Source organism: Rhododendron vialii, chromosome 13a (genome assembly GCF_030253575.1).
Source record: "Rhododendron vialii isolate Sample 1 chromosome 13a, ASM3025357v1".
Classification (NCBI taxonomy): Eukaryota; Viridiplantae; Streptophyta; class Magnoliopsida; order Ericales; family Ericaceae; genus Rhododendron; species Rhododendron vialii.
Genome location: NC_080569.1, coordinates 23673302 through 23699945, shown reverse-complemented (window position 1 = coordinate 23699945; position 26644 = coordinate 23673302). Strand labels below are relative to the sequence as shown.

At 42.1% G+C, this 26644-nt stretch overlaps 1 protein-coding gene and 1 pseudogene across 1 annotated transcript; both read right to left on the bottom strand.

Annotated features, from left to right (window-relative positions):
- Window positions 1–563: 563 nt before the first annotated feature.
- On the bottom strand, window positions 564–6828 carry LOC131313377 (cysteine-rich receptor-like protein kinase 10; annotated as a pseudogene).
- A 5048-nt stretch (window positions 6829–11876) lies between these two features.
- On the bottom strand, window positions 11877–13954 carry LOC131314023 (uncharacterized). The gene is made up of 7 exons (XM_058342521.1): window positions 13846–13954; window positions 13263–13402; window positions 12970–13032; window positions 12788–12856; window positions 12503–12520; window positions 12377–12451; window positions 11877–12041 (listed from the first exon to the last, which is right to left on the bottom strand). Exons 1-7 carry the CDS (start codon window positions 13952–13954, stop codon window positions 11877–11879), a joined length of 639 nt encoding a protein of 212 aa, XP_058198504.1.
- Window positions 13955–26644: the final 12690 nt, after the last annotated feature.

Below are 26644 nucleotides of genomic sequence, written 5' to 3'. Positions count from 1 at the left end.
ACATGCAATATATTTGTATGGATGTTCCCGAAGCCTCCTAAGAGAGTTAGTTACACCAGAGGGGACCGAGAGGATTACGTGGCAAATGCAATCATTGTGATCAGATCTGGTCATATGCTCCGTAACCGTTTCGCTCCTTTCGTCATATATGACGTCACTCGAGGCAATTACCCGAGCATATCCTTCAAGCGCTAGCTTGGAGGTCAAGCAAACCTAGGTCTATAAATACAAAGGGATATTTATCTTTGAGAGGTATGTCATTCTTTCCTAACCCTAGATCTACATTCTCCCCTGAGATCTAACTTGATCGTCGGAGGGTCACTGGGCTATCCTAGCCCTAGTGACTTGTTGCAGGTCCGGTAGCGAGATGACGGAGCAGCAGAGGGAGACCCCTAGGCTATACCACGGTCAAGGTCCCGTCAAATCGAACCCCCACAAATATCAAGAAACACCAAACAACTCTAGCAAAACACACAAGTCTACTAAACAACAATACTTCACAGGTGACTGAATAATTGATCAAGACACAAAATAGAGTGGAGTGCTAGTGGCTAAAACAGGAGTGTCAAAATTAATTTCCATTAACATCATAACTGGCGATCCGTCTTCTTAGACTCCAAATACCGACCTATAAAAACATCTTTTAAAAAGGAAGGATAACAGAGACAAGTGCCTAAACCAGTAGTCATTGTATGCATTAACTGTGTGCAGATGCTATGAAACTTAAACTCTATGCTATCGTGAAAAAGGCGATTTCTAAATGTCTCAAACATATCGATAATGCTTCGCGTCTAGTATCCAAGTTACTCATCTAACGATGTAAAAATAACCCTGAATCTCAGTATTGGCCTAGACTTTGTCAGATTATCTAGGGTGTAGTTCGGTAATTGATGCTTCATTGATAGAATACTGTATTGACTTGCTCGTAGACTGGTCTGAATCTATTTCTTTGAAAATATTCGACCCTGTTTTGTTCTGGCCTAAGAATCCAGGCTGTTGAGGAAGTGAAAGCGTGGAGGAATAGCTATTGAGCATCAGAACTACTGTTGCCATAGAGGGCCTGGCATCTGGATCATTTTGGACACACAACAAGGCGATATGGATGCATCTAGTGACTTCATTTCTGGAATGGGACCCTTCAAGAGTTGGATCCATCAAATCCAATGGCGTTCCTTCCCTCCAGAGTCTCCAAGACTGCAACAAAGCGGTACATACATGAGTTGTGGACGTTATGATATTTAGAGGAAAAAATTTGGTACTCCTTGAGTTATGTCTAATGTTTTTTTCATTATTATTTGTGGTGTTTCTCTCTTTCTGGATATTGAACTTTTTGAACAGACACGTAATGAATTAATTTACATTCCTATTTAAAGGCAATCGTATTTATAGCATTAATCCTTTGTTTTAGAATTAAAAATATATTGCCAGCTACTTAGAGCATCCGCAATGTAATAATCAAAAGTGAATAATCAAAACTTGCCACGTCAGCTTTTGATTATTCATTTAGAGGGTTGTTAAAGATAGCAATGTAAAGTCTCACATTGTTACTTTTGATTATTCAAATGCCCAAATTTAATTATTGGTTAGGAGGTTGTTAAATTTGATTATTACAATGTGAGCACTTTTTTAAGCACACACTGTTAACTTTAGCAATCTTTTGATTTTGATTATTACATTGCGGATGCTCTAATAAGGGATAACTCAAGAACATTCACCATGGACATACATTTTGAAATATACCTTACTTGGATTGAAGGCTAGCAATATAAGACGAAGGGAGTATTTACTAGAATGTATGGCTAAAGCTTACAAAGTTGAGAAGGTCCGGAGCACCATTTGATTGGTTAAAGTTGTTGTTCTTCTTGCCAGAAATGATCTCCAGAACTAAGACGCCGAAACTAAACACATCAGACTTGGCAGAGAATTGTCCATGCATTGCATACTCAGGAGACATGTAACCACTGCAAGCCACCGTTATCAATTGATCATGAATGGAAAATGGAAAATATTAGCTCTTTTCACACGAAATCAGACATGAAACAATGGAGGATAATCCGCCAAAAATTTTAAAACTCAAAAGGTACGCCAACTAGTTTATAGCACTCCCCCTTTTTTATAACAATAATTTTTTTTGTTCATTATTGTTGATGTACAAAATTATCCTAACCATTTAGAAAATCGTCAAAAATAGAAGAAAAGGTAATCAGGTAAATCACAAGTGATGAAATAAAAAGGGCTGTTATTCTAAGAAGATGAGTGTTAAAATTATTTCTCAGTATAGTAACATCCATAAATTGCCATTGAGTAGCTAGGCCAAACAACACGTGTTTGCTTAACCCAAGGATCAGCGTTTGATAAATCAAAATGATGTATCAGTTGAGATTCTATACAGTCATTTCCATTAATGGGAGTTATAGAAAAACAAACATGCGGGACGCACAAACTACTTACAATGTTCCAACAACCCGACTGGTATTTCCTTGAGTTTGATCAACTCCAAAGATCCTAGCCATGCCAAAATCTGAAATTTTTGCATTCATATCACCATCCAACAAGATATTGCTAGCTTTGAGATCACAGTGTATAATTGTAAGACGTGAATCTTCATGAAGGTACAACATCCCCCGAGCTACCCCTCTTATAATCTTGTAACGTCTTGACCAATCCAACTTCACTTGCTCTTCTTGTGGGTCTGTGCATTGATCGATCCAAATGCAAGTTCAAGTAAGAAGTACTCAAGTAAGAATTAAGTAGTTGGGAATAATACGTAGTATGTTATTCCGTTTTCTTGATATCGAGACACATGCAGAAGAAGATTAAAGTGGTTTGATCTCCTGAGCATACATGTCAAATGCTCATAGCATACCATTCAGACAAAAAGAGTTAACAATAACATTGAGTAGTTGAGGTTGCCAAACCGAATAGAAAGTAGTCGAGGCTTTTGTTGGGCACAAATTCATAAATGAGTATCTTTTCTTCTCCTGCCAAGCAAAATCCCAGTAGCCTCACTAAGTTCCTATGCTGAAGCTTGGCTATCAATATCATCTCATTCGTAAATTCTATTGCGCCTTGCCCCGAGGTTCGAGATAGCCTCTTCATAGCTACCTCTTGTCCATTTGGAAGCAAACCCTGACGAAAAAAACCATCCCATGAAACTTCTAGATTCATAGTAAGACACCTTATGAAAATTTCGGATGATTTTAGACAAAAAGAAAAAAAGAGAAAATAAAATGAAAACCTTATAGACTAGACCAAATCCACCTTCACCGATTTTGTTATTATCTGAAAAGTTGTTTGTGGCAGCTTTAATTGTACCCAAATCATATTGCAAGGACTGCACTGTTGAGATGTCATCCCCAACTGGACAAATCAAATGTTCATACAAGAGTAAATTAATTGTCAAAACAAAAAAAGACGAGGAGAAGTTTTTTGGATTTCCCTCATTCTCTCTCTTTCTTTAATCTGGCCAGAAGGAGTTTCTTCATTGTAGTTAATTTGGAGGTAATTTCGAAATTTCCATTGTTCTTACCATTGTTTTCTCTTAGAGAATTATACTTCCTCTTCGCCCTCGTAGATAGGAAACAAAAGCTTGCTATGAAAAGAATAGTAACAACCACAATTGGAACGACAATGGCAATGATTACAGGCGATGAGGTTCCCCCTTTTCCTGCATTAGAAAAATACTTCATCAGCAACTTTGATTGATAAAAGAAGGCAGTGCTCACTAAAGCTGCAACCAGCTGATTCGAGTAGCACAGTGAGTTTTTTCAGTTTGTTTGAAGAAAACGAATCATGTATCCAGTTTGACTTGTTTAACAATCGAGCTGAACTAAAACAAGCATTAATGAAACTAATCAGGATCTCAAGTATATTAGTGAATTGTACAAGCTTCGATTGAAAACTTACCGAGTTTGAAAAATGTGTTCAGACTTTGTTTGCAAGGTAACAAGCTGATCTTCAACTAAGTTTTAACAAGCCGAACACGAGTAATCACCAAATAGCTTGAATGCATTAGATGCCACGATTGCTCACATTTTGGATACTATAATTGTTTTACGCCCTTCGCCCATATTCTTGGTCCTAATTTAGCTATGCTATAACATGCACTCCTTGTAAATCTAATCAAATTAGTAGCATTATTTCTTAATTAGCCTCCACTTTTTTCCAGTTTTATGGATGCATTTAGAATGTTAAATTTTTTTTTCCTTAACATTTCAAAATGGACAATATGTACTTGGAGACATCCAAAAGAAATAAGAACGAAGAATAAGGAACCAAAGGAGTACTAAAAGTCTAAAAGTTTTGAATTTTCGAATCCATGTACTACAAAAGAAAGTTTTACCTGGGCTGCTTGGAGTTGTAGTACTAGGAGGAGGGAGGACTGACGAAGGTGGCGGAGGAGCACCACCAAAGCTGGCATTGTAAAACTGGTACATCTCATATCTGATATAACAACTCGGGAACAGAACTTGTGCTCCTTGTTTTGCATAAGGAAGCTTCGAGATACCATCCCGAAGGCAGTTATTGCAATCAGAATCAGACAAATCCGGCATGCATTGTGCTAGTCCGTACACCGGTTGAAGTGGTGTGTATTTGGCTTCTCCAGTCGCGAATTTCTTACCTGAGTCATCACTCGAAGCCCGATTGGCAATATTGTTCATTACCTTTTCGGGTGGAGTTCATACTAATAGTTATTAGTTAGTGAAATGGTATGCCAAAAGTTAGAACTAGATATCAGAAGTAAAACCATGTTTAGGGTATACTGCAATGGATATACATAAACCAAACTAAATTACCCGAAAGACAAGAGGTTAAGGGCTCTCATACTCGACCCAAGCTGGTACCAGTCATCACTCTGCACACTCACAATACGGCTTTACATTCACTCGTGTTTCTCTCCTCTGTTTTCTTATAAAAATGCAAGGAGCCAGAGCCAAAGGGCTCTCTTTAAAGGCCAAAGTATTGAATAGGTTTAAAACACATTATTTCGTTAAATAGTTTTGGAATCTTTCACTTTTCTCAACTTCTGTTCAAATAGAATACTCCCACCAAAGCATCAGGGGCAGAGCCAGGATTTTCGACAAGTGGAGTCGAAAATTTGAATTATGTATGATTAATTTTTTCTAGTTGTTATTTGAAAGGAACAATTAAATTAACGAGTTAATCAAAAAGTAGATATATATTAATAACAAGAACAATGAAACGCTATTCACGTTTTGGGGATTTTTATGGGTGGAAATTCTATTTTGACTCATCTTTTTTCTAAGTACAAAATCCTTATATATGGGTTGGGGCAAAAATGAATTTTAAAGGGGAGTCAAATGAGTAAAAATTGGGTGAAAATTATACCAATCTCTAAAAAAATTTGAAAGACAGCGGGGTCAACTGCCCCCTTGACTCTTAATCCCTCCGCTCCTGCAAAGCATCCATATTTTTAGTCTATTTTCCATTTCAAAATACTCCCTCCAACTCGACCCAGATTCGCTCCTCCGGCGTTGGGTGTGGAGCTTGACGTTAGTGCCGACGGCCCGTCGTTGAGGCGGCCGTGCAGAGGGCTTGGGATGCGTTTGGGACCATTGGTGTTCTTGTCAACAATGCTGGTGTTTCAGGTGATCACATTTGACAAACATAATCCAATCTATTACTCCTTGTTAGCATTCTACCATTCTGGTTTAAATTTAGGAAGACGGAGCCAAAATTTTGTAAACACGGAGACTGAACTATGAACAACATTATGAAATTTCAAGGTTTCAAAATCTTTATACGTAGTTTGTTTGGTTTGGAAGGACGTTTTTTGTGTAATGGATTAGATAGAAAAAGAAATAAAATTAATAATTGAAAGATAAACTTTTGGGAAAACGTGTGGTGAAGTGAGGTGAGTTGAGTTTGGAATCCAAAACAAACACATTCTTAAAACATTTAAATAACACTTAATACCAAACACAATATTTAGGTGCTCTTAATAAACAAAAATAACTAATATTAATATTGAAATTCAAAACAAAAACAAAAAAAAAACACCGAAATCACGCTGGGGCTGTGGCCTCCATATTCCGTCTCCGAAGATGGTTAAAACATTTAGAACAACATAACTAAGAGTAAAAAAGGATTCATATTCTTGCTCTATCAGAGGAGGATACGAGATAGGATTTGGGAACCTTAATATTACCTCTCCCAAAAATTCGTTAAAACTGGTCTCATTATTCGTCACGTTCACCCTATTTGGCAAAACTACCCCCAACCTTGTGTCCGCATAGGCAAAGATGGACACGTTGGAGTACCTGAGCAAACACTCGTCGTACCAGACCGTGACCCGCTTCGACCCGGGGCACTGCTCGACCACATGTCCGGTAGCGTTAACGACACAGTCTCGACACACGGCGGCAGAGACGTCGCCGCGGCAGAGGAAGAGGCCGTAGGCGATGTCGGGCGGGCTGCTGCCGGCGGTGAAGTTGTAAAAGCCGTTGGATGCGTTGTTGGAGTTGGAGGAGAGAGAACGGAGAAGAGGGTGTTGAGGTTTGTTTGGTAGGTGCTGTTTGGGGCGTAGGTACCGGCTGGGTCAAGGGTTGAGTCAAGGGTTGTGTTTTGGCAGTCTACGGAGAGGAGAGTTGGGTCGGCTTTAATTACTGCAATCAGGCTGAGCAAGGGAATTGCGTAGACAAACAGAGCTTTTCTGGGCATTTTGTGGGCGAAATTATTCACTCCTGAGCACCTGAGCAGGCCAAGGTTTTGAGGGGGGTTTCTTTCAATTTTGATGAAAATGGAGATTGGGAGAGGGTGGAGAAACAAGTGGTGGAGATAGGAAATCAGAGCTGTAGCCTGGACGACTTGGAATCGGGTTAATGATGAGTCCGGATCCCCTCTCCGACTCCCTTTGTCCGACCCGCCTGTACCACTCTTCTCGGCTGTTGATTTCGCAAATCAACGGTCGAACACATTTTGCTCAAAAACGACGTCCTTTTGAAGCAAAAATTAGTTGGTTCATCTCAACCATTGATTTGTAAGATCAACCACCGAGAGAGGCTCCGACAGGCACCTGTCTGGATGTGAGTCGGACAGAGAATCCGGTGGCGTCAATGATGGCGTATTGTAGTATTGAATTGGATTGCGATCCCTGGTACAGGAGCGGTGCCACCGGTGTGGAAGTACTTCAGGAGAGGGAGTGAGAGTGATTGAAGTAAAAGTTAGAGAGAGAGAGAGCCGGGGGAAGTAAAAGTTAGAGAGAGAGAGAGTGAGCGCCGGGGGGGGTGTGGGATTACGAAAACATACACCAAACCATTACAGTATTACATCATCCACAACATTATTTCCGGAGCTCAATTGGAATCGCACAAAAATACAAAAAAATATTTATTTATAAATTTATAATAATATTTTATAAAATTTTGTAAAAAATCAATTTTAATGAATATTAGCAAGTCTTATTTTTAGATTTGTAAGCATGAAATTGAACGAATATCTTTAACTTTTTTTGAATTTGTAGGGACAAAACTACTCAGTTTCGCCATTACGAATCCAAAAATAAAACTTACAAATATCTATTAGAACTGATTTCTTATAAAATTTCATAAAATATTTTTTTAAAATTTATCAAAATTTTCTGCATTTTTTTGTAAAATCCAAAATAAACCCCGCAAGTTAACTTAATAATTTGGTGTAGTGTACCGACTTAATGTAGCCTGACGACTTGTACAGCTCTCTCCAATTACCGCACGACCAAAACGGCACCGTTCTGCCTTTCTCGTGTAATTCGGCTTCCTTTATAACTGTATTTTTTTTTTTTAATCCGAAAAAACGGCCTTGGGGCTCCTCTAGCACTGGTTTTTTTTTTTAATCCGCTAAAAGAGCCCAAGTTTGTTGCATAATAAATGGGCATGATTATTGATGATTTTGTGAGATTTATTTCAGGTCATAAAAAATGCAAAACACAAGTTATTCTTAATTTTTTTTTATGTATTCTTGTAAAAAATTAGATTAATCCAATATTTGTACATATTTTTTCAGCATTTGTATGAGTCCTATGAATTTTAAAATAGCCCTTAATGATTTATTGATGGGACCCAAAAAAATAATTCAAAATGAAAGTTATTCTTAAAATATTTTTTATTGGGTCTTGTAAGAAATTACCTCAACCACCCGATATTCGTAAAGGCTTTTTCAAAATTCGTAGAGTCCTATGAATTTTAAAATAGCCCTTAATGATTTGTTGATGGGACCCAAAAAATAATTCAAAATAAAAGTTATTCTTAAAATATTTTTTATTTGGTCTTCTAAGAAATTAGGTCAACCCGATATTCAGAAAGACTTTTTCAAAATTCGTAGAGTCTTATGAATTTTAAAATAGCCCTCAATGATTTATTGATGGGTCCCAAAAAAATAATTCAAAATGAAAGTTATTCTTAAAATATTTTTTATTGGGTCTTGTAAGAAATTAGGTCAACCCGATATTCATAAAATATTTTTCAGCATTTGCAGGGGCCCTACGAATTCTAAAATAGCCATTAACGATTTATTGATGATTTTGTGGTGCTCATTTTGGATCCTAAAAAAAAAATTCAAAATGCAAGTTATTCTTAAAATATTTTTTTATAGGTTATTGTAAAAAAGTTAGGTCAGTCCGATATCCGTAAGGGCTTTTTCAGTATTAGTATGAGTTCCAAGAATTCAAAAAAAGCCCTTAACAATTTATTGATTTTTGGTGGGGTCCATTTTGGGTCAAAAAAATTAAACCACAAGTTATTCTTAATATAGAGTATTTTTTTATGAGTTCCTATAAAAAAGGCTCCGTTTGTTTCGGTGTAAAATATTTTTTGGTAAAATATTTTTTCTATTTTTCGGTATTTGGTTGTATAAAAAATTAGGAAATTTTTTTTACATTAATTGGATGAAAATGACTTACCCTTAAATCTTCCGTAAGTTATTTTTCGAACTGAACCTGTTGCTTCCTACTGCAATTTTTACTGCTCAATTTCTTAGATCGTCAATCCTGACCCATATTTAATTTCAATATTTTCATATCTCTTCACCTCTCTCTCTCTCTCTCTCTCTCTCTCTCTCTCTCTCTCTCTCTCTCTCTCTCTCTCTCTCTCTCTCTCTCTCTCTCTCTCTCTCTCTCTCTCCACTATTTTGTCAATTTCTAAAAATATTTTTTAAGCATCAACCAAATACCAAAAAATAAAATTTTGAAATTTGTTTTTTAAAAACATTTTATATTGTAAAACACTTTACATCGAAACTAACAAACGGAGCCTTATTCAGGATATGGTTCCAATCACGTAGCTCGATCGGGTGTTTCGCTAGAAACGACGTTACTCGACAGGGTTTTGTTTAATTAACCAATTAAACATTCTATGATTGAAATCGTTTTCATGACACGAAAGAAAGAAAAGTAATAATTAAAGCTAGGAAATGAGATGCTCGAATAATGGATATGCAAAAAATCAAAGTGCAGTCCTTACTTAAATGGGACAAATAGTTTCAGCTATTTTCTAAGTCAAATTTCGCCAAATAAATGATACGACTATTTTTTGACCTATAGGCTTACCACCCCGACGTACGACTCAAGTTCGACTTTCCTGGACTGCGAAAAAACTCTTAGGGCCACTCCATGAGTAAAAATCCTTTAGGTTAGCAAAGGCTGTTGGGGGTTAGAGCTAGACAAAGATGGATCCAAGAATATAGTCTAGTAGGGGCACCTTGTTAACTATAATGGGAAAAGTTCATTTTTATAGCAATCACAATAAGATCACCCAAAATTAAGGCTTGCATTATTAACTACAAAAGTTTATATCTGTAGTTTAAGTCAAATTAGGTAAAAATGAGCACAAAATCTCAAATTTTTTTTTTTAAAGTGTGTTTTAAATGAACATCGACAAGTTTTAGAATGATTGAGCTAATTTTGTTAATAACTTTATTTTAAATATTTCTCTCAGACGGTTAAAAATAAAGATAATCAAAAAAGAATAGCTTCAAATGAAAAAATAGCTCATAAAACAAGTAGTATAAGTGCACCATATGATGAAATTCAAGCATAAAACTAATTCAGTATGTGTATTTATGACATATATTCAAGTGTGCGTATTTATATATTATCACATTTTTATAATTATGCTAATTTATACTCCCTCCGTCCCCTTATTACAGTCCAGTATTCCATTTTGGGCTGTCCCCTAATAAGTGTCCATTTTGTAAAGTTAGTGGGTAAAAGTTGGTGAATTGTCTATTTTGTCCCTAAAAGTAGATTCCATTTTGAAAAGTTAGTGAATAAAAGTGTAATGATGATGGGTAAGTAGGGAAAGTGGAGAAAAAAGTTGATGTGAAAGGTATAATGATGATGTCTTTTTAATAAGTTGGAGTTACGAAGCAGGACATTTAAAAAGGGACGGAGGGAGTAAAAAAATAAAAATTATTAATTTCGAGTGGGGGCATGTACCCCATGTATGTCCGTACCTGACTGGAGGAGATTAATCATGTGGTGCATACAAGCTAGCCCGGAGACTAGTGGCCGGATCGAAAATAATAAACGTGACTATACTGCTCTTACTTTTTCTACTAACAGTGCTAAGGTAAGTGAGATCATAATTCAAGGCTTTCTTGATCAATCAAACAGAAGTTAAAGAACACCATTAAGTATCCAACCACCAGTGGTTCAGTTAACAGTTTCTTCTGCCAAACTTATCAGCTAAACATCCTATAACTAATATACTCACAAAATTCTAGACATCTGCAAAATATCATGGCAGTAACTTTCCTTGCATTGGAAGATAAGGTAATTTCATTATCTTTCAACGTTCGCTGGACCATGTAAGTCAAAAGGGTAACGATTCGTTTTCATTCAAAACTTCTTTTCTTTATTTCCTTTATTTTGATTACTTTTTCCCAGTAGTGCAGGATATTATTGTGAATTAGTAATGCGGCAATATCAATCACGAGGTAGCACAATTAGTCAGTAAATTTAACGGCAGATGGAAAATTCCCAAGTTTAGACTATCTTATTGCCTTGATGACAAGATCGAACTTATGCATGCATTTGTAGTGTGAGGTTTGTTTGTTTCGTTTTATGGTGCAACTGTCAGATTTTCAACCAGTCAAAATTTACAGTATAGTTCGTAAATATGTCATCCACCGCTGGTTGCGAGGCTGTCAATTTCATACCAAGGTGTTTTATCTTTTTCTTTGGGCTTACATTGTTGGAGCTTTTGGTAAGAAGAACCACTGGCATAAATTGGTGTCTCATTTAATTTTGTTGTTCACTGGCAACTGGAGACTAACAGATTAGACATAAGGCCCATATAATAGGACAGAAAGACTCCACGTGTCTTGTCCACCTATTTGGGTTGTCAGTTCCATCCAGTGTTGTAAGGAATATCATTTCGGGTGAATTGGCATTGTCTAATATGAGCTCTTTTGGTTGAATTGTGGTTGTAGCTATTTGGTGAAATCATAAGTATGGACTTCTGCAGAAGCTTAACATAGAAGTGGGAATTGGTTAAGCAATCAGAAATTATCCTTTACCAACGGTTATAGGCGTCGCTAAACCAACCGTCACTAAAATATATTTGTACCAACGCTCGATAAAACCGTCGCTATACCTCTACAACGATGGATATCTCATGACGGTTTAGCCGACGGTTCTCCAACCGTTGGTAAGCCTAAACAGGTCTTTAGTAAGGGTTTTTGGGTTTTTTAGTGACGCTTTTAACCGTTATAAAACGATTTTCTTTTAGTGGTACTAGACTATACTTGTCACGTCATCTAAGGTCTAATTCAGTAATTGATGCTTCATTTTGTATTGGCTTTGATTTGCTAGTGGACTAATTCGACTCTAGTTCTTTAAACCTATTTGACTCTGTTCTGCTCCCATCAAGAAATGCAGGCTATTGAGGAGGTACAAAAGTAGCGGAATCGCTATTGAGCATCAAAACTATAGCTGTCATGGAAGGCCTGGAGCCCGAATCATCTTGGATGCACAAGAAGGCGATCTGGATGCATCTAGTGACCTTATTTCTTGCATAGGGCCCTTCGGTCCGAAGTTTCCAAGCCTACAACGATTCATTATATACATGAATTGAGAATATTAATATGATATTGGCACTATAAGTATGAGTATGTTATGCCCAATATTGCTAGTCTCTTCTTCAAGCTTTTACTTTTAAAAGAACATTTAATTCATAAATTCACATTCGAATGTAAAGGCATTATTCATAGCACTAATCCCTTATTTGACTTTTAAAAAACATATTTAAAGCTATTTATAAGCGATAATTTTAAGAACTTTCAACATGGACATACTTTTTTGAACATACCTAAATAGGATTGGAGACAACCAATATGGGATGTACGTAGTAGCAATGAGGATGTATGGCTAAAAGCTTACATAGCTGAGAAGGTCTACAGCACCGTCCGATTCGTAAAAGTTGTAGTTCTTCTTGTCAGAAGTGATCTCTATACACTAAAGTTCAACACATCAGACTTGATTGAGAATTGTCCAAACATTACATACTCCGAAGACATTTAACCACTGCAAACAACCATTATCAATTAATCACCGGTGGAAAATGGACAGAACTAGCTCTTTTCGAACGAAGTCAGACATGAAGCAATTGAGGACATCATGCACCGAAATTTTGACTCAAAAAGTACATGAACTCATTTAATACTCCCTGTTTTATTATACTTTTGGTACTAATTCCACTTCTTTTTTTTTTATAACAAAAAAAGGCAAATCTAGTGCACGAGGCTCCCGCCATTGCAATGTCTGGAGAAGGGTTGATATACACAGCTTTACCTCTGCAAACAGAGAGGCTATTTCTGGGAATATTATTTTCCTTTTTTCTTGTTCATTTAGCAAATTATCCTACTATCAATTTTGAAAATGTATCAAGAGATGATGGAAAGTTTATTAGTAAATCACCAATAATAAGGTGAAAAAGGAAAAAAAGGAAAAAAATATTGCACATGTTTGGTTACCCCAAGGCTCGGCTTTCGATGAATCAGAATAATCTGTCGATTGAGACTGTATAAAGTCAGGGCCTGTAAATGGAAATCATAGAAAACAAACATACATGATATATGCAAGGGCACTACTTACAATGTTCCAACGACTCGACTTGTATTTTCTTGAGTTTGATCAACTCCAAAGATTCTAGTCGTTCCTTAATCTGAATCTTTTGCATTCACATAAGGATCTAACAAGATATTGCTAGCTTTGAGATCATGGTGTATATATAATTCTTAATCGGGAATCTTCATGAAGGTATAACATGGCCCGGGCCACCCCTCCTATAATCTTGAAACGTCTTGTCCAATCCAACTTCGAATCGCTTGCTCTTGTGGGTTTGTGCATTGATCGATCCAAATGCAAGTTCACTATAGTTTGAATACATCCCAACTAGGCTAGCACCTACTCAATCATATGCATTCCTTAAAATAAAATACAAAATACAAAATGAATGAAATACCTTTTCACTAATCATAAGGAATTTTGACTCATTACTCATTCGAGTCACTATCTTCATCTAAGTTCGAAAAGTATTATGTAATATCATGCACTTTTGAGTTTTGAAGTTCAAGACATGCATCTTTCCAATTTTTTAGGCATATGAAGCAATACAAAATTTCTGGAGTTAGTTTGCTTCTTCTCTCGTCCAACACTTGATTACTTGCACTAAAAGCAGACTCTGATGCAAATGAAGACACTGGAGGTGTTTGAGATAGCTAGCTCCCTCCCTTATTAATTATTATTATTATTATTATTATACAGATATTACATAGTAGTATACAAATTCACAACCGGCGTAAAGTTTTTTTTTTTATGTTTCTTATATTTTTATTGTGCCCTTATACATGTCCGTGCCGTGCCGATGCTAAACGTGTTGTGCCTATGCCGTGCTCGTGCCGTGCCTTTGCCGTGCTCATACTGGCCCGACCCGTTCAATAGTATCTCTACATGCATGTAAATTGCTTCTCAACACACGATTCACATTGTGCACCATTCACAGCTATGTTTGTCTGCTTGAGAGTTAATTCCTTAATTATTAGATTCCAAATTTAACTTTCCAATGTGAACCATTCATAGCTATGTTTGTCTGCTTGAGAGTTAATCCCTTAATTGTTAGATTCAATATTTAACTTTCCTGGCAATAAAAAGTACTCCTCATAAGCAACATAACACAGAGTAGTTTAGAATGCCAAACTGAATAAAAAGTAGTTGAGGCTTTTTTTGGCACAAACTCATAAATGAGTATCTTTTCTTCTCCTTCCAAGCAAAATACCAGTGGCCTTATAAGGTTTCTATGCTGGAGCTTGGCTACCAATACCACATCGTTCTTGAATTCTAGTGCATCTTGGCTTTAGGTGCTTCGTCCCAACCTAATCGTTGAAATAGGTTGATTTACCCCGAGCGTAGGGCTAGGTCGTTGTCAGCATAATATCCGGAAGTCCGGTATCGTTCCCACAGGGATGGTCTTTAAAGCTTGCTAGGATTTTTAGATGTAAGGGTTTGCGGCGTTTAGACGGCCAACTTTTGGTTTTGCTTTGAAAGGTAAAAAATGCTCTTATGAAAAAGACTAGAAATGAGTTTTAACTAGATTAAACAAGCGGCAAGGCGTTGGAGTTTTTAACGCCCGAAACTTAGGTCATTGAACCATTCTCAACGAAAACTCGGTTGAATCGCACGGCATAAGCTATCAACCGGAAGATTTTGCTATGAAACCATTAAAGACTAGAAATTAAGTATGGAGAACAAGCGAGCTCTTTTATTCTCTTGGTAAACACGAGGCGAGACATAGCTCACGGAACCATATGTGCAAGCATATGATCACCAGAGGTTAACATCGACAAGTTTTGTTACATAAAAAGCGAACCACGCTCATTTTCCATACCGAACCTCAAGTATTTAGTTGAGAAAGGGCAAGATTAACGTAAGTCACAGGGCGTCAATCACTCCGTGGCCAAGCCTAATCAACTACTCATGCATATTAAGAAGACTAGAAAGCATGCTAGAATTGACAAACATTTTTTAACCAATAGAACCGGAAATAAACTTGATTTTATAAAGGATCCAAAGCATACGAACAACTTTAATACACGAGAAATTAACGTAACGTAAATACCTTATGTGTTCTTGAGAAATTACAACTTGAAAAGCTATGGAGGAATTTATGGAATTAAAAGACTTAAAGTAAAATACTAGGTAATGAATGAGAGAGAGTGTGTGTGTTATTTATACAATCCAACCCTTCTCTCATAACAAAAATCCTAGCACTTTCCAAAAGTAGCAACTATTCCATAAATGAAAAGTTTAAAAAGCAGAAAAATCTGTCGGAAAGCCAACTGTATCCATACAACCATTTTGGTTGTATGGATACCGAGCTGTTAAGCTTGTGTTGGAAATGCTCCGTAGAAGAGCTATATGGATACAACTAGAATGGTGTATGGATACGCAGGAAACTGTCCAAAATATAAGGCCACCGTATGGATACAACCAAAACGGCTGTATGGATACCTGAAGCTTAACTCCAGAATTGGCTTCTAGCTTCAAGGCTTGGCACCCAATGCTTCCTAGTATCTTGATTATTGGAGAACAGTGGCCCTTCGCCACTTAGCCTTGGAAACTTGGACTCCCCCAAGGTATGTCCAAGACATCAAAATCACCCTTGAAAGGGCGTAAAACCTGAAACATCCTCAAACGAACCTTACGTGCAAAACCTTAATAAAAGCAGATTAATGCAACATAAAATGGGACTAAGCGCACCAACTATCTACAATATTGGGTGCTTATCACACCCCCCAACTTGAACTTTGCTTGTCCCTAGCAAACCTAAGCAAAACATATTTAACTAAGCTATACAACTCCCCCTCGAGATTCAAGATACAAAGATTATGGTCAACTACTACAACTAGGCAAGAGTCCAAAAATACCCCTTCAAATCTGAGCACATGCAATCCACGCACAAGCATGCTATGAACTAAAACAAACAAACTATGCCATATTAGAGTAGTCAAGCATACATGCACCACAATGAGTTTCGACTCCAAACCTCACAAGGATACACTCCTGTGGGCTACCACAGCCCCGGGTGAGATCGGGGCGGCCCGAAAAACACATAACGCTCCATCGAATCGATTTGAAAATTTTGAAGAGTCGCCACCCGGATTTATGGTTCGCCACCCGAGAAACCGTTTTTGATTTGAAAATTGATTGATTTGAATTTGAAAATCAGAGATCATTCGAGGGTTCGAAAGCCATGTTACGAGGGGGGAAGGGTTTTACGGCACCTCCCTCGCCCGACGCGATGTCGGTCTCTACTAAACGTTCATAGGATTTTTCAAATGGATTTTGTTTCATTAAACATGTAGCAGGTATCCACAGGTATGGCAAATAGAAGGTGTATGCCGGTGCTTGTGTACAAGGAGTGATGAAATGATGATGGACACATGATTGATGGCAAAGCTGTATAAACTGCTACTGGCTTCACTCTCGAGCGCTTGGGAGTGCTACTGACCAAATCCTGCAGAGTTTGTTAGTCTCAAATAGGATGCCAAATAACGGTGTACACTGGTGCATGTGTATGGGAGTGATGAAATGATGATGGACACATGCATGATGGCAAAGCTGTATAAACTGCTACTGGCTTCACTCTCGAGCGCTCAAGAGCACTCTTGAGCGCCTGGGAGTGTCTGAACCCTTACCTGCACTTTCTGTTAGTACTGACAGAATATAATGTGAAGAATGCAAAATGAAATACTGTCACACAGACCACTGGCTCAGCAGAGGACTTGAAAAACTGAGATGGGACCTCAAGTTTTCAAGTCATGTATCCTTGCCATTACATGAACGGATCTACAATTTTAAAAGAGCAAATGTGCACATCTATGCATGTAGAAGCTCGGAAAACACAGAAGGCTGGGAAAATGAAACGCAATAGCACGCGTACACTCCTAAGCGCTTCGGAATGGATCCGAGCGCTTGGGAGTGAGCTGCATGCCAGCCCACTCTCGAACGGAAAAATGGCACTGCATCGTCATAAAAACATCTTTATCTGAGTTTTTAACAAGAGAAGATCTTGTTTTTAACTTAGGAAAACTTTGTTCTTACTTGAAATTTGTAAGGAACATTTGTGCTTTAGGAAAAATGATCTTATGTGTCTGCATACCAGAATAAAATCATTTTGTTTGAGAGTGCATCTCATCCAAGCCTACTGCTTACCAAAATACCATGCATGGGACTGGAAACAGTCCCGAGCGCTCAGGACCACTCTAGAGCGCTCCAGAGTGTTTCCAGTAGAGATTTTGAGAAAACATCATTCGCGGACTATTTGCTGTTGCTTTTTTCACTAAGGTCTCCCAACCATGCACCAATATTAAGGACTGGGACACGCTGAGAGACCCCCCTCAGAAAGGAGAACAACCTCTTGATTTAACCAAGGATAGAAATGTTTCTACCTTTATTTGACACTTTGCTCCTTGGATAGTTGTGAAAGACCAGAAACTGAGAATGCCCTGGATTCCTTGCCCCTTTTTTTGTTCTTTGATGATTTTGAAAAAAAGTCCTTTGGAGTAGGGCAAGAAGTTTTGTTCTTGAGACCTTTTTTCTTTGAACAAGAAAGAGGGAAGAAGAAGAGTTTAGAGAGAGAAAATTTTCGCCTTTTTTTTCAGCTGCAAGACATGGTATATATATAGGGGATATAACCCATGGTTTTGAAAATCAAGTGATTTTTGAAATAAACCCCTTTTTTAAAGAAAGAAATCTTCAGCTGATCTCTTCTCTGACTGAGGTTGAGTGTTGAATCACCTTAGCCGGTGCAATGATGGCTTGCATGGATAGTGGGAATCTTTTTCCCCCATTGGGCACTGGGAGAGGTCTCGAGCGCTCGGGAGTGGTCTCGAGCGCTCGGGAGTGGTTTCGAGCGCTTGGGACTTCACTCTCGAGCGCTTGAGAGTGAGCCAGGCCAGTGGTTTTTGGAAAACAGTTTTGAGCGCTTGGGACTGCTTCAGAGCGCTTGGGATTGATTTTGGCCATTTCTTTCAAGGAGCAACGCCTCAATTGGCACATGGCTTGTTCTGATCCATATTCATCATTGGGGAGCCTCAGGGCCACAAATTAAGGAAATTTGACAAGTCTAAATTGGGGTGTCTACAGTTGCCCCACTTTGGACGGCGCTCGGCACCATGTTTGGATGCGAGTGTCGCCCAAAGATTGAGACAACCTAATTCGAGCCAAATCGAATCCTCAATTTACGAATCAAATGCAAATAAAAAGCATACAAGCACTCAATGCACAGGGTCGTGTCTTTTCAGACTGCCTACGTACCCCGTTTGTAGGGATCAGACCAGCGTAGTTCTTTGGGGCAAATGCAAACATGCATGATGCATGCATTGGAAAGAGATCGACAAATGCTTCGACAATGATAGAGGCAAGAAATGGGGCCCATCCGTTACTCTGTTCGGTGGACAAAATGATGAAAGAAGTATCACTCGTTGGGTAAAACTTCTTGCGAACAAATCGACGATTGTAGAATTTAGAAAACTTTTATCGACCTCTAAGCAAAACTTTTTTGGGCAAACTAGGATGATCCAGAATAGATCACGAAACAAAATCCGCCATCGATTGCTCTGTCTCGACTCGGATTTAAACAGGACTGAGATTGATTTTGTAAAAATTCTTGAAGGACAATGATCATTAGAAATGTATGAGCTTAAGACAAGCAACGAAAAGAGTCACGCACTGGTGACCCACTCCCGAGCGCTTGGGAGTGGTGTCGAGCGCTCGGAACCGTCGCTGGGGTCCATCGACCCTTCATCTTCCTCTTTTGATTTGGGGGTCAAGACCCTGGTTCTCGAGCGCTCGAGAACCAGACTGACGACTGCTCTCATTCTGTTGACCGTTCTCACTCTCTTGACTCTCTCACTCTCTTAACTCTCTCACTCTCTCGACTCTCTCACTCTCGATCTTGGTATGGCGCGGGGGACTATGACGGGTCAGTCTGCAGCGGCGAAAGGACAAGGGTCATCGATCAGGAGGTCACCGCCGGTGCCACGGTGGTGGCAACCGGGGGGAACATTGGCGGCACAGGGGTGGAGCCCCGCGGCGGGGATGCCACGGCCGACGCCACGGTGGTGGCGGCTGCTGGTGACCAGGGAGTGGCGGCCGCTGTCGGTGGTGGTGCAGAGATGACAGTAGCAGGGAGGTCCGGTAGCGGGGACGGAGGTTCGGGCAGGCCTCTCACCCCTACCGTGGAGGAGTTGCTTGTGGTTGCCGAGGGGGTGAGCGATGGGGGAATAGCTGACCTTGGTGGTGAGGAGGTCGTTGTCGGACAGTTCAGCGAGACGCCGGTGCTGAGGACGGCGACGGTGCTGGAGCCGAGGAGTGGGGATAGCGGGATCGGGTCCTCACGCCCTGTTCCCTTCGCGGACGGGGACTTCCTAAAGGGCGCGGAGCCTCGAGGTGTCTTGGACGCGCTTGGTCTCGACTCCGTGGTTACGGCGGTGTTGAGGGACACTTGTACGCCTGAGGACCGGGCTTCGGCGTCGCTTTTAGGGGCTTTGCTGAGTGGAGCGTGCTCGGGCACTCCGAAGGTGGTCGTGCCGGAGGTGGAGGAGTTGGGAGGGGATAGGGTGGATGCCGGGGCGGCTACTGAGGTGCGGGTTACCGCGGTAGACAAGGCGAAAGCCTACTTGGAGGGGCGGCGAGCCTACCTGGCGAGGGAGCGGCCCGAGTTCACTTCGGCTACGTATGCTCCTCGACTACACTTCTTTGAGCCTGTGGGGATGACGGATTACGTCCTCGGCCACGCTGACTACCCTGAGGAGATGCTTCTCCGGGACCGAGCTTCACACATCTCCTCTGGGTGGACCACGGTGAGTTTCCGATCACTATCTTTTCTTGAATTTCGCAATTTACTTCAAATTTTATTTCCTGCTTGAGATCTAATGCTATTTTCTTGCTTTGTTGAAACAGCGCACGACGGACGTGTAAGGCCACGAGGGCTCAGCCAGCTCATTGGCGCACTTCAGGGCCTTGCCTGAGAGGGTGCGAGCACTGGTGGAGGCAGCAGGGTTCGGGCCCTTCGTACAATTGCTGACAGTGGTGAGGGTGGACCGGGCTGTGCTTACAGCGCTGGCGGAAAGGTGGTGGGACACCACCAATACCTTCCACTTTCGGTTCGGGGAGATGACAGTGATGCCACTCGACTTCGCGGCGATCACAGGGCTCAGAGTTGGGGGAGACTCGATCCCTTACGACTCGGGTCTAGTGCTGGACGACGCGGCTCTGAGGTGGTTCCTCGAGCGAGTGCCACGCTATAGCGGGGGGATGGCAGCTTACGGACAGTTCGTGGAGTACTGGGACCACGAGCCTGCGACCGACGAGGAGGCGGCCCAGATGGCTCGAGCATACTTGCTATACTTGTTCGGGGCTTCTCTGTTCCCGAACAGGCGTAGCCGGGTGCACCTGTGCTATCTAGCGGGCTTGGTCGACTTGGGACAAGCGGGACGCTTCGACTGGGGATGTGCTGCTCTATGCACGCTCTACTGTCTCCTTGGAGCTGCTTCTCGCGGGGTTGGAGACACAGTTGGAGGGTACTGGCGGGTGTTTGAGGTATGATTTTGAATTATTGCTTTTGACTTACTTTCGACTGCTTTTCGACTTGAATTATGCATTTGAGATTGATTCGACTTGAATTACGAAACTTGCAGCTTTAGGCTTACAAGGTTCTCGGGATGTTCCCACCTGAGAATACCTGTACGGACTCAAACTTACTCCCACGCGGCTTAGCCTGGGGTAAGGCGTACCGGAGAGCAAAGGAGCGACGAGGAGAGGTGATGACTTTCCGGCGCTGGCTGGATAACCTGACAGGGGTTGTGGTACGATCGACATCTATTGCTTTTCTTTTATCAAGAAATTTTTTCGGCGAGTAGACTTATGAATGAATCCAAAATTTGAATTGTAGGTTCGCTGGGACCGGTGGGCAGGGATGGAGGCTGACTTCCTTCTGAGGAGTCGGGAGGAGATGCAGAGCAGGGTCATGCTGGAGTGCCCTCTGGGCTGGCAGTGGTACCTGGGGGATCGAGTGACTCGACAGTCACTCGGTCTTTCAGCGTTCGTGGTTCCTGGGCTACTTTCTCTACGCGTGCAGAGGACTGAGTCCTACACTCGCGCTGAGCTTGAGCTATTCACCGCACCGGACACGGATCTAGAGAGGCACCTTCGACGCTCTTTGGACTACGCGGCTTATGCGGATCGGTACTTGGCGAGGAGCCTGGGGGTGGAGGAGGAGTTCGAGAGATGGGTAGCTGGGGCGGGAGCTTGGAGGGATGAGAGTGGAGCGCGGAGCCGCAGTGGTCGTTCTGCACGGGGTCGAGGATGAGGTGTTAGAGCCCCTGCTGGTGGCGAGGTGTCGGCATTGGGGGTAGGGGAGAGGGGAGCACGAGGGTCCCAGAGACCGTAGATACTTCAGCACCACCGGGGTTGCCGACGCTGAAGGCAACCCTGAAGTGGACTATAGGCGTGACGAGTTCGTCGGGCGCACGGGAGGTGATCGAGGTGCCACGTCTCCCACAGCAGCCGATGCGGTTTCCTGCTCAGGTATAAACAACATTTCTGTTTGCTTTGTATATTGACCATTCCCTGTTTGCATATTCTGAATCTTGGATCATTCTGCAGGTGCCGCAAGAGTGGGCTGAGCAGGCCGTGATGCTGATGGTGCGGATGCGCCACCTCTTGAAGGACTGCGGCAAGGGGAGAGTCCTTCAGACGAGACCTGCCCCTGTGACTGCTTCTCCTGCTGCCACTCAAGTATGACATGCACACATATTCTATATTTCGGTTTGAGCAAAATTACGTTCGAATATGCATAAAATGAGAAAATGTTTGTGATATGCAGGTGCAGCCACGACGTTCAGCTAGGACGCGTTCGCGGGGTACCACGAGCCCTCTCGTTCCTGCCAACGCACGAGGTCGGGGTGCAGGGCGCGCGCCACGGCCTGCTGCGGGTGCGGGACGGTTCGAGGTTTTGCCTCGGGGGGCGTTTCAGCGGAGACCAGCTCGCGTGGAGCCGGAGGAGGCAGAGGAGGAGACAGAGGAGTCCTCCGAGTCACTTATCCTGGGGACATCAGACTCGAGTACTGCTTCTGGTTCCCCTGACGACGACGGTGATGACGAGCCTGAGAGTTCTGGGTCTGAGGGACCACAACAGAAGAGGATTCGACGGTCTGAGCCTCGAGTTTTGCTTTGCTAGCTTTACCTTGTGCATAGGCCTGCGTGCCAGCATAGTTGTAGATTTTGGGCCTGCGTGCCTCAGTTTTGTTCGGGCCTGCATGCCCCGGTAGTCAGGATTTGGGCGCGTGTTTGTCCCAGTTTTTGTACTTCTTCCTCTGCTCATTGTAAATACCGTGTTCATTTATGAGAATTCGCACTTTATTCTTTTATTCGTTCGCACTGCTGTTACAGAATTGTATTTTATGAAATATGTTCGTCTAGCTTTGAAAGAATGTAAAGAGTACGCGAATTTCGACCGATACTCTCAAAGTGAAGAATAAAACTCGACATCGACACCAAACGACAAACTTTCGAGCGATCGACCATGAAATTTAGATTTAAGGGCTTTTGATCGTAACCGAGTGCGCTGCGCGGTTGACAATGAGTGCTGTGACTCGAGGGGACCGGGAGAATTACTAAAATGTTTTTGACAATTGACACTTGCATTTAAAATGATGATTTTGGTACGATTGAATGATGAAAGCTTGAATTAAGAGTGCTGACACGTTTTTGGAATGCGTCAAACAGTCATTGGGGCTTCTTTATGGCTCGAGCGTGTTGCTCGATCCGACCAAATGCCCTTGATACGGATTCCGACATGCTCAAGGAGTGAAAACTTTGAAAAACTCATGATTTTTCACGTAACACACTTGAATACTCGACAAAACACATGGACAGAACTGCTGTACCCCTTAGACAATTGCTGGGAACTGTTAAACTTGATGAAACAGGGTTTCAATGTTGCGTGGGAGCCAAAACACTAGAATCTGCTGCAAAACAGCAGTACCCTCGAGCGCTCGAGAGTGGTCTCGAGCGCTTGGGACTTCATTCCCAAGCGCTTGGGACTTCTGTCATGGACTGTCCCTTGCTGTTTTCCAATGCCACTTGTTGGCTGTCCTTTGTTGTTTTCTTCTGCTCGCACGTTTTCAATGTGCCTGAATGGCTTTGTATTAGTTGCTTCCCAAGAACAGAATGGCTTCCCAAAGCTTGACTAGTGGTTTTTCCAATATTTTCCAAGTTTCCAAAGTTTGGATTTTGAAAATATTTTGAAAATGATAAACTTGATGAGTTTCAAGGCTGGTGGGGAAGTGGTGTTGCCCACTTTAAGCTTCTATAAATACCAGGCTCTCCTTTGGTAAGCCATTCACACTTCATTTCATCATTTCCCTTCAAAAATCCATTCTTTCCATCACCATGCTAAACCAAGCCTTACTTCGCCCTTGGTTGGACAGTCTTGAAGGCATCGACTGGCTGAACTTCCGAGGGCATCGGCTTTACGCCCTAAGACATCTCCGAGAGGTTGCTATTCGTCCCGTCTTGCTGCATGCGGCGGCACGCTTTTGGGATCCAGAGGTGCACGTCTTTGCTTTGGTTCTCAAGAACTGTGCCCCACCGTCGAGGAGTTTCATGCTTATCTCGGAAGCCTTGACCCTGCTGAGCCGGTTGTTCCTATGATCAGGGAGAGCATGAAGAATATTCTGAAGGCAAAGCTGGGTGTTAGTGGTAACGTCGCTGAGTTTCTTACTCGGGGTAATGCCATTAACATCGTGCAGTTGTACGAGAGGTTCAGCCCACCTGGTGATTTGACGGATTTCGAGCACCAGGGTCGTAGGATGATGGCCTGTTGCATTTGCCTCTTGGCGGCCTTCTTGTTGGTTCCGTCCATCGGTCAGCCCAATTCCGCACTGGTGGGGGTTGCTGCTCAGATTGAGGCTCGCAAAGATGTTGCGCCATTGGTTCTTGCTGAAACCTTGATGGGGTTAGATGCTGTTCATGCTGGTCACACAAGGGTTTTTGGTGGTAGTCCGCTGTTGCTGCAGGTTATGGACCTCACTCAGCTCTCCTTTTTCTATCTCTCTCATTCATTTTACCTCGACACTCGGTTCAAGCTTTATCTGGCTCCTTACTTGTTTTCTCTCTTTTTGACAGACGTGGCTTTGCGACAAATTAAGTCTGTTGACAACCCCAGTCAATGATTGGTGGTATCGCGCAAGTGGATGGAACCGTCCCTTTCAAGTGATGTATGGGAGTGAAGATGATTGGGCTGACTTCCTTGTTTCTGGGGAGGAAGATGACATTGCTTGGCGGTGCCATTGGCTGAGGCTTCCTACTATGACCGTTGGCAACATGGGCTCGACGCATGTGTTTGTGGCTGGCTTGACAGGCTTCTCCTTCTACTCACCCTTCCGTGTTCTCTGTCAGCTTGGACTTAGCCAGGAGGTGCCGCAGCCGGGTTCTGAAATGCTTCGTCTCCCTCCCTTCAACATTCCGGGCCTTCGGAGTTACACTCGGTCGTGGGGGACTCGTAGGACCGAGCCAAGTGACCCACTGTTTTCTATTGCTTCGACCGGAAGGTACCGCAAATGGCTAAAGAGGGATGTGAAAGCAAGGATGGGTTAACTGCTTACTTTGCCAGACTTTGAAATAAAAAGTGTGCTTTGATTTTGTGCTTTTTCATTTTCATGCTCAGCTTGTAATAAAGAAGTAATCTGAATAAAATCGACTGATTAAGGGTTTTCCCCTTTCGGTTCATTTGATCACATGCGGCTCTGAAAAGCATTTTGGATTTGTCAATTTGGACTTGATTCGGGATCGGATTTTGATATTTGAGGAATTAGGACCGCATCTCGGGATGAGATTGCCTACGTATCCCTCGTAAAAGAGAATAAGGCCCGTACGTAGTTTAGGCTACGGGTTCTCTCGGGTATTGACACTCTCCTTTTGCGCTCTAAATTTTGCCTAGTACCGCCCTTTCGGGTTTTCGGTCTAGCGAGCTTTTCTTTGATTATTTGCCTTAACTTTTGCCTAGGCCGCCCTCTCGGGTTTTCAACCTAGCAGGCTTGCTCTAACTTTTGCTTGGAGCCGCCCGCCCTTGCGGTTTTCGGCCCAGCGAGCTCCCTCAGGGATAATAACGTTTGAGTTGATCCAAATTGACAAGATTCGCAAATTCGTTGCCATCGAGGTCGACGATTGAAGCTGCTCCTCCAGAGAGAATAGTCTTGATGATGTAGGGCCCTGCCCATTTAGGTCGAAACTTCCCTCGTAAGTCGAAAATCGGCGCGCGTATTTCCTTGACTACCATGTCCCCTTCTTGTAGATCCCTTGATCTCACCTTTTTGTTGAATGCCCAGGCGATTCTTCGCTGATAGCCCTGAATGTGGTACAGCGCGCGCAGCCTTCTTTCATCAAACAGCATGAGTTCCTTGAATCTTCCGCTGATCCATTCAGCTTCGTCCACTCCGCATTCCACCATGACCCTTAAAGATGGCACTTCTAGTTCGATAAGGAGAACGGCTTCCATACCGTACACCAAAGAGTAGGGTGTGGCCCCTGTCGGTGTACGGATAGACGTCCGGTATCCCCACAAAGCTAGTGGTAGTTGTTCGTGCCAATTTCTTGTTGACTGAGTAGTCCTTTTCAGAATCGTCTTAATAGTCTTGTTTGCTGCTTCGACTGCCCCGTTCGTTTGTGGCCGATAAGTGGTTGAATGATGTACTTGGATCTTGAATTCATCAAAGAGTTCCAGAACTTTTCCCTTGAAATGAACACCGTTATTAGATACGAATGCTTGAGGGACCCCATACCGATAAACGATGTTTTGCCTGATGAAGTGAGCCACTTGAACCGTCGTCAAAGTTTTGTACGAAGCTGCTTCAACCCATTTAGTGAAGTAATCGACTGCCACCAAAATGAACCTGTGACCGTTAGAAGCTGTAGGCGTGATCTTTTCAATGACGTCAATGCCCCAGGCGGAGAATGGCCATGGCGTTGCCATTGAGTGTAACTCCGAGGGCGGGACATGGATAAGGTTGGCATGAGTCTGGCACTTGTGGCACCGGCGTCCATACTCGATGCAATCTGTCTCCATGGTAGACCAATAGTAGCCTAGCCTTAACACCTTCTTAGCCAGCATCATCCCATTCATATGAGGTCCACAAACTCCTTCGTGAACTTCTTCCATTACTGCTTTCATGTCGTCACCATGAACACACAACTTGTGAACTCCGCAAGGAGATCGCCGGTACAATTGTCCTCCACAGATGATGTATTGAGATGCGAGTCGTTGCAGTGCGATCCGATCTTTCCTAGTTGAATCCACAGGGAACTCCCACTTTTCGACGAAATTCCAAATATCGTAGAACCAGGGGAGTCTATCGTCCGGTTCGTCGATGTTCATGACATAGTCTTACACATGTTTTTTCCTCTGCTCAATCATGATAGGCCTCAGCTTAACCCCAATTGGAAGTTCCAGCATGGATGCCAAAGTGGCCAGGGCGTCTGCGAAGCGGTTCTTCATCCTCGGTACATGCGTGAAGGTTACCTTTTGAAAATTCGGGAGAAGTTCATCGAGCTGTTGATGATACGGCTTCATTTTCTCATCTCTGA

What these genes read in the sequence shown, in the direction of transcription:
- LOC131314023 (XM_058342521.1), bottom strand. Translation starts at nt 13,954, where the DNA reads ATGCATGTAGAGATACTATTGAACGGGTCGGGCCAGTATGAGCACGGC. An exon ending in ATCGAAAGCCGAGCCTTGGG is followed by an intron (nt 12,857 to 12,969) that starts GTAACCAAACAT and finishes AATTGATAGTAG; the next exon opens with GATAATTTGCTAAATGAACA. An exon ending in CTGTAGACCTTCTCAGCTAT is followed by an intron (nt 12,042 to 12,376) that starts GTAAGCTTTTAG and finishes GAATCGTTGTAG; the next exon opens with GCTTGGAAACTTCGGACCGA.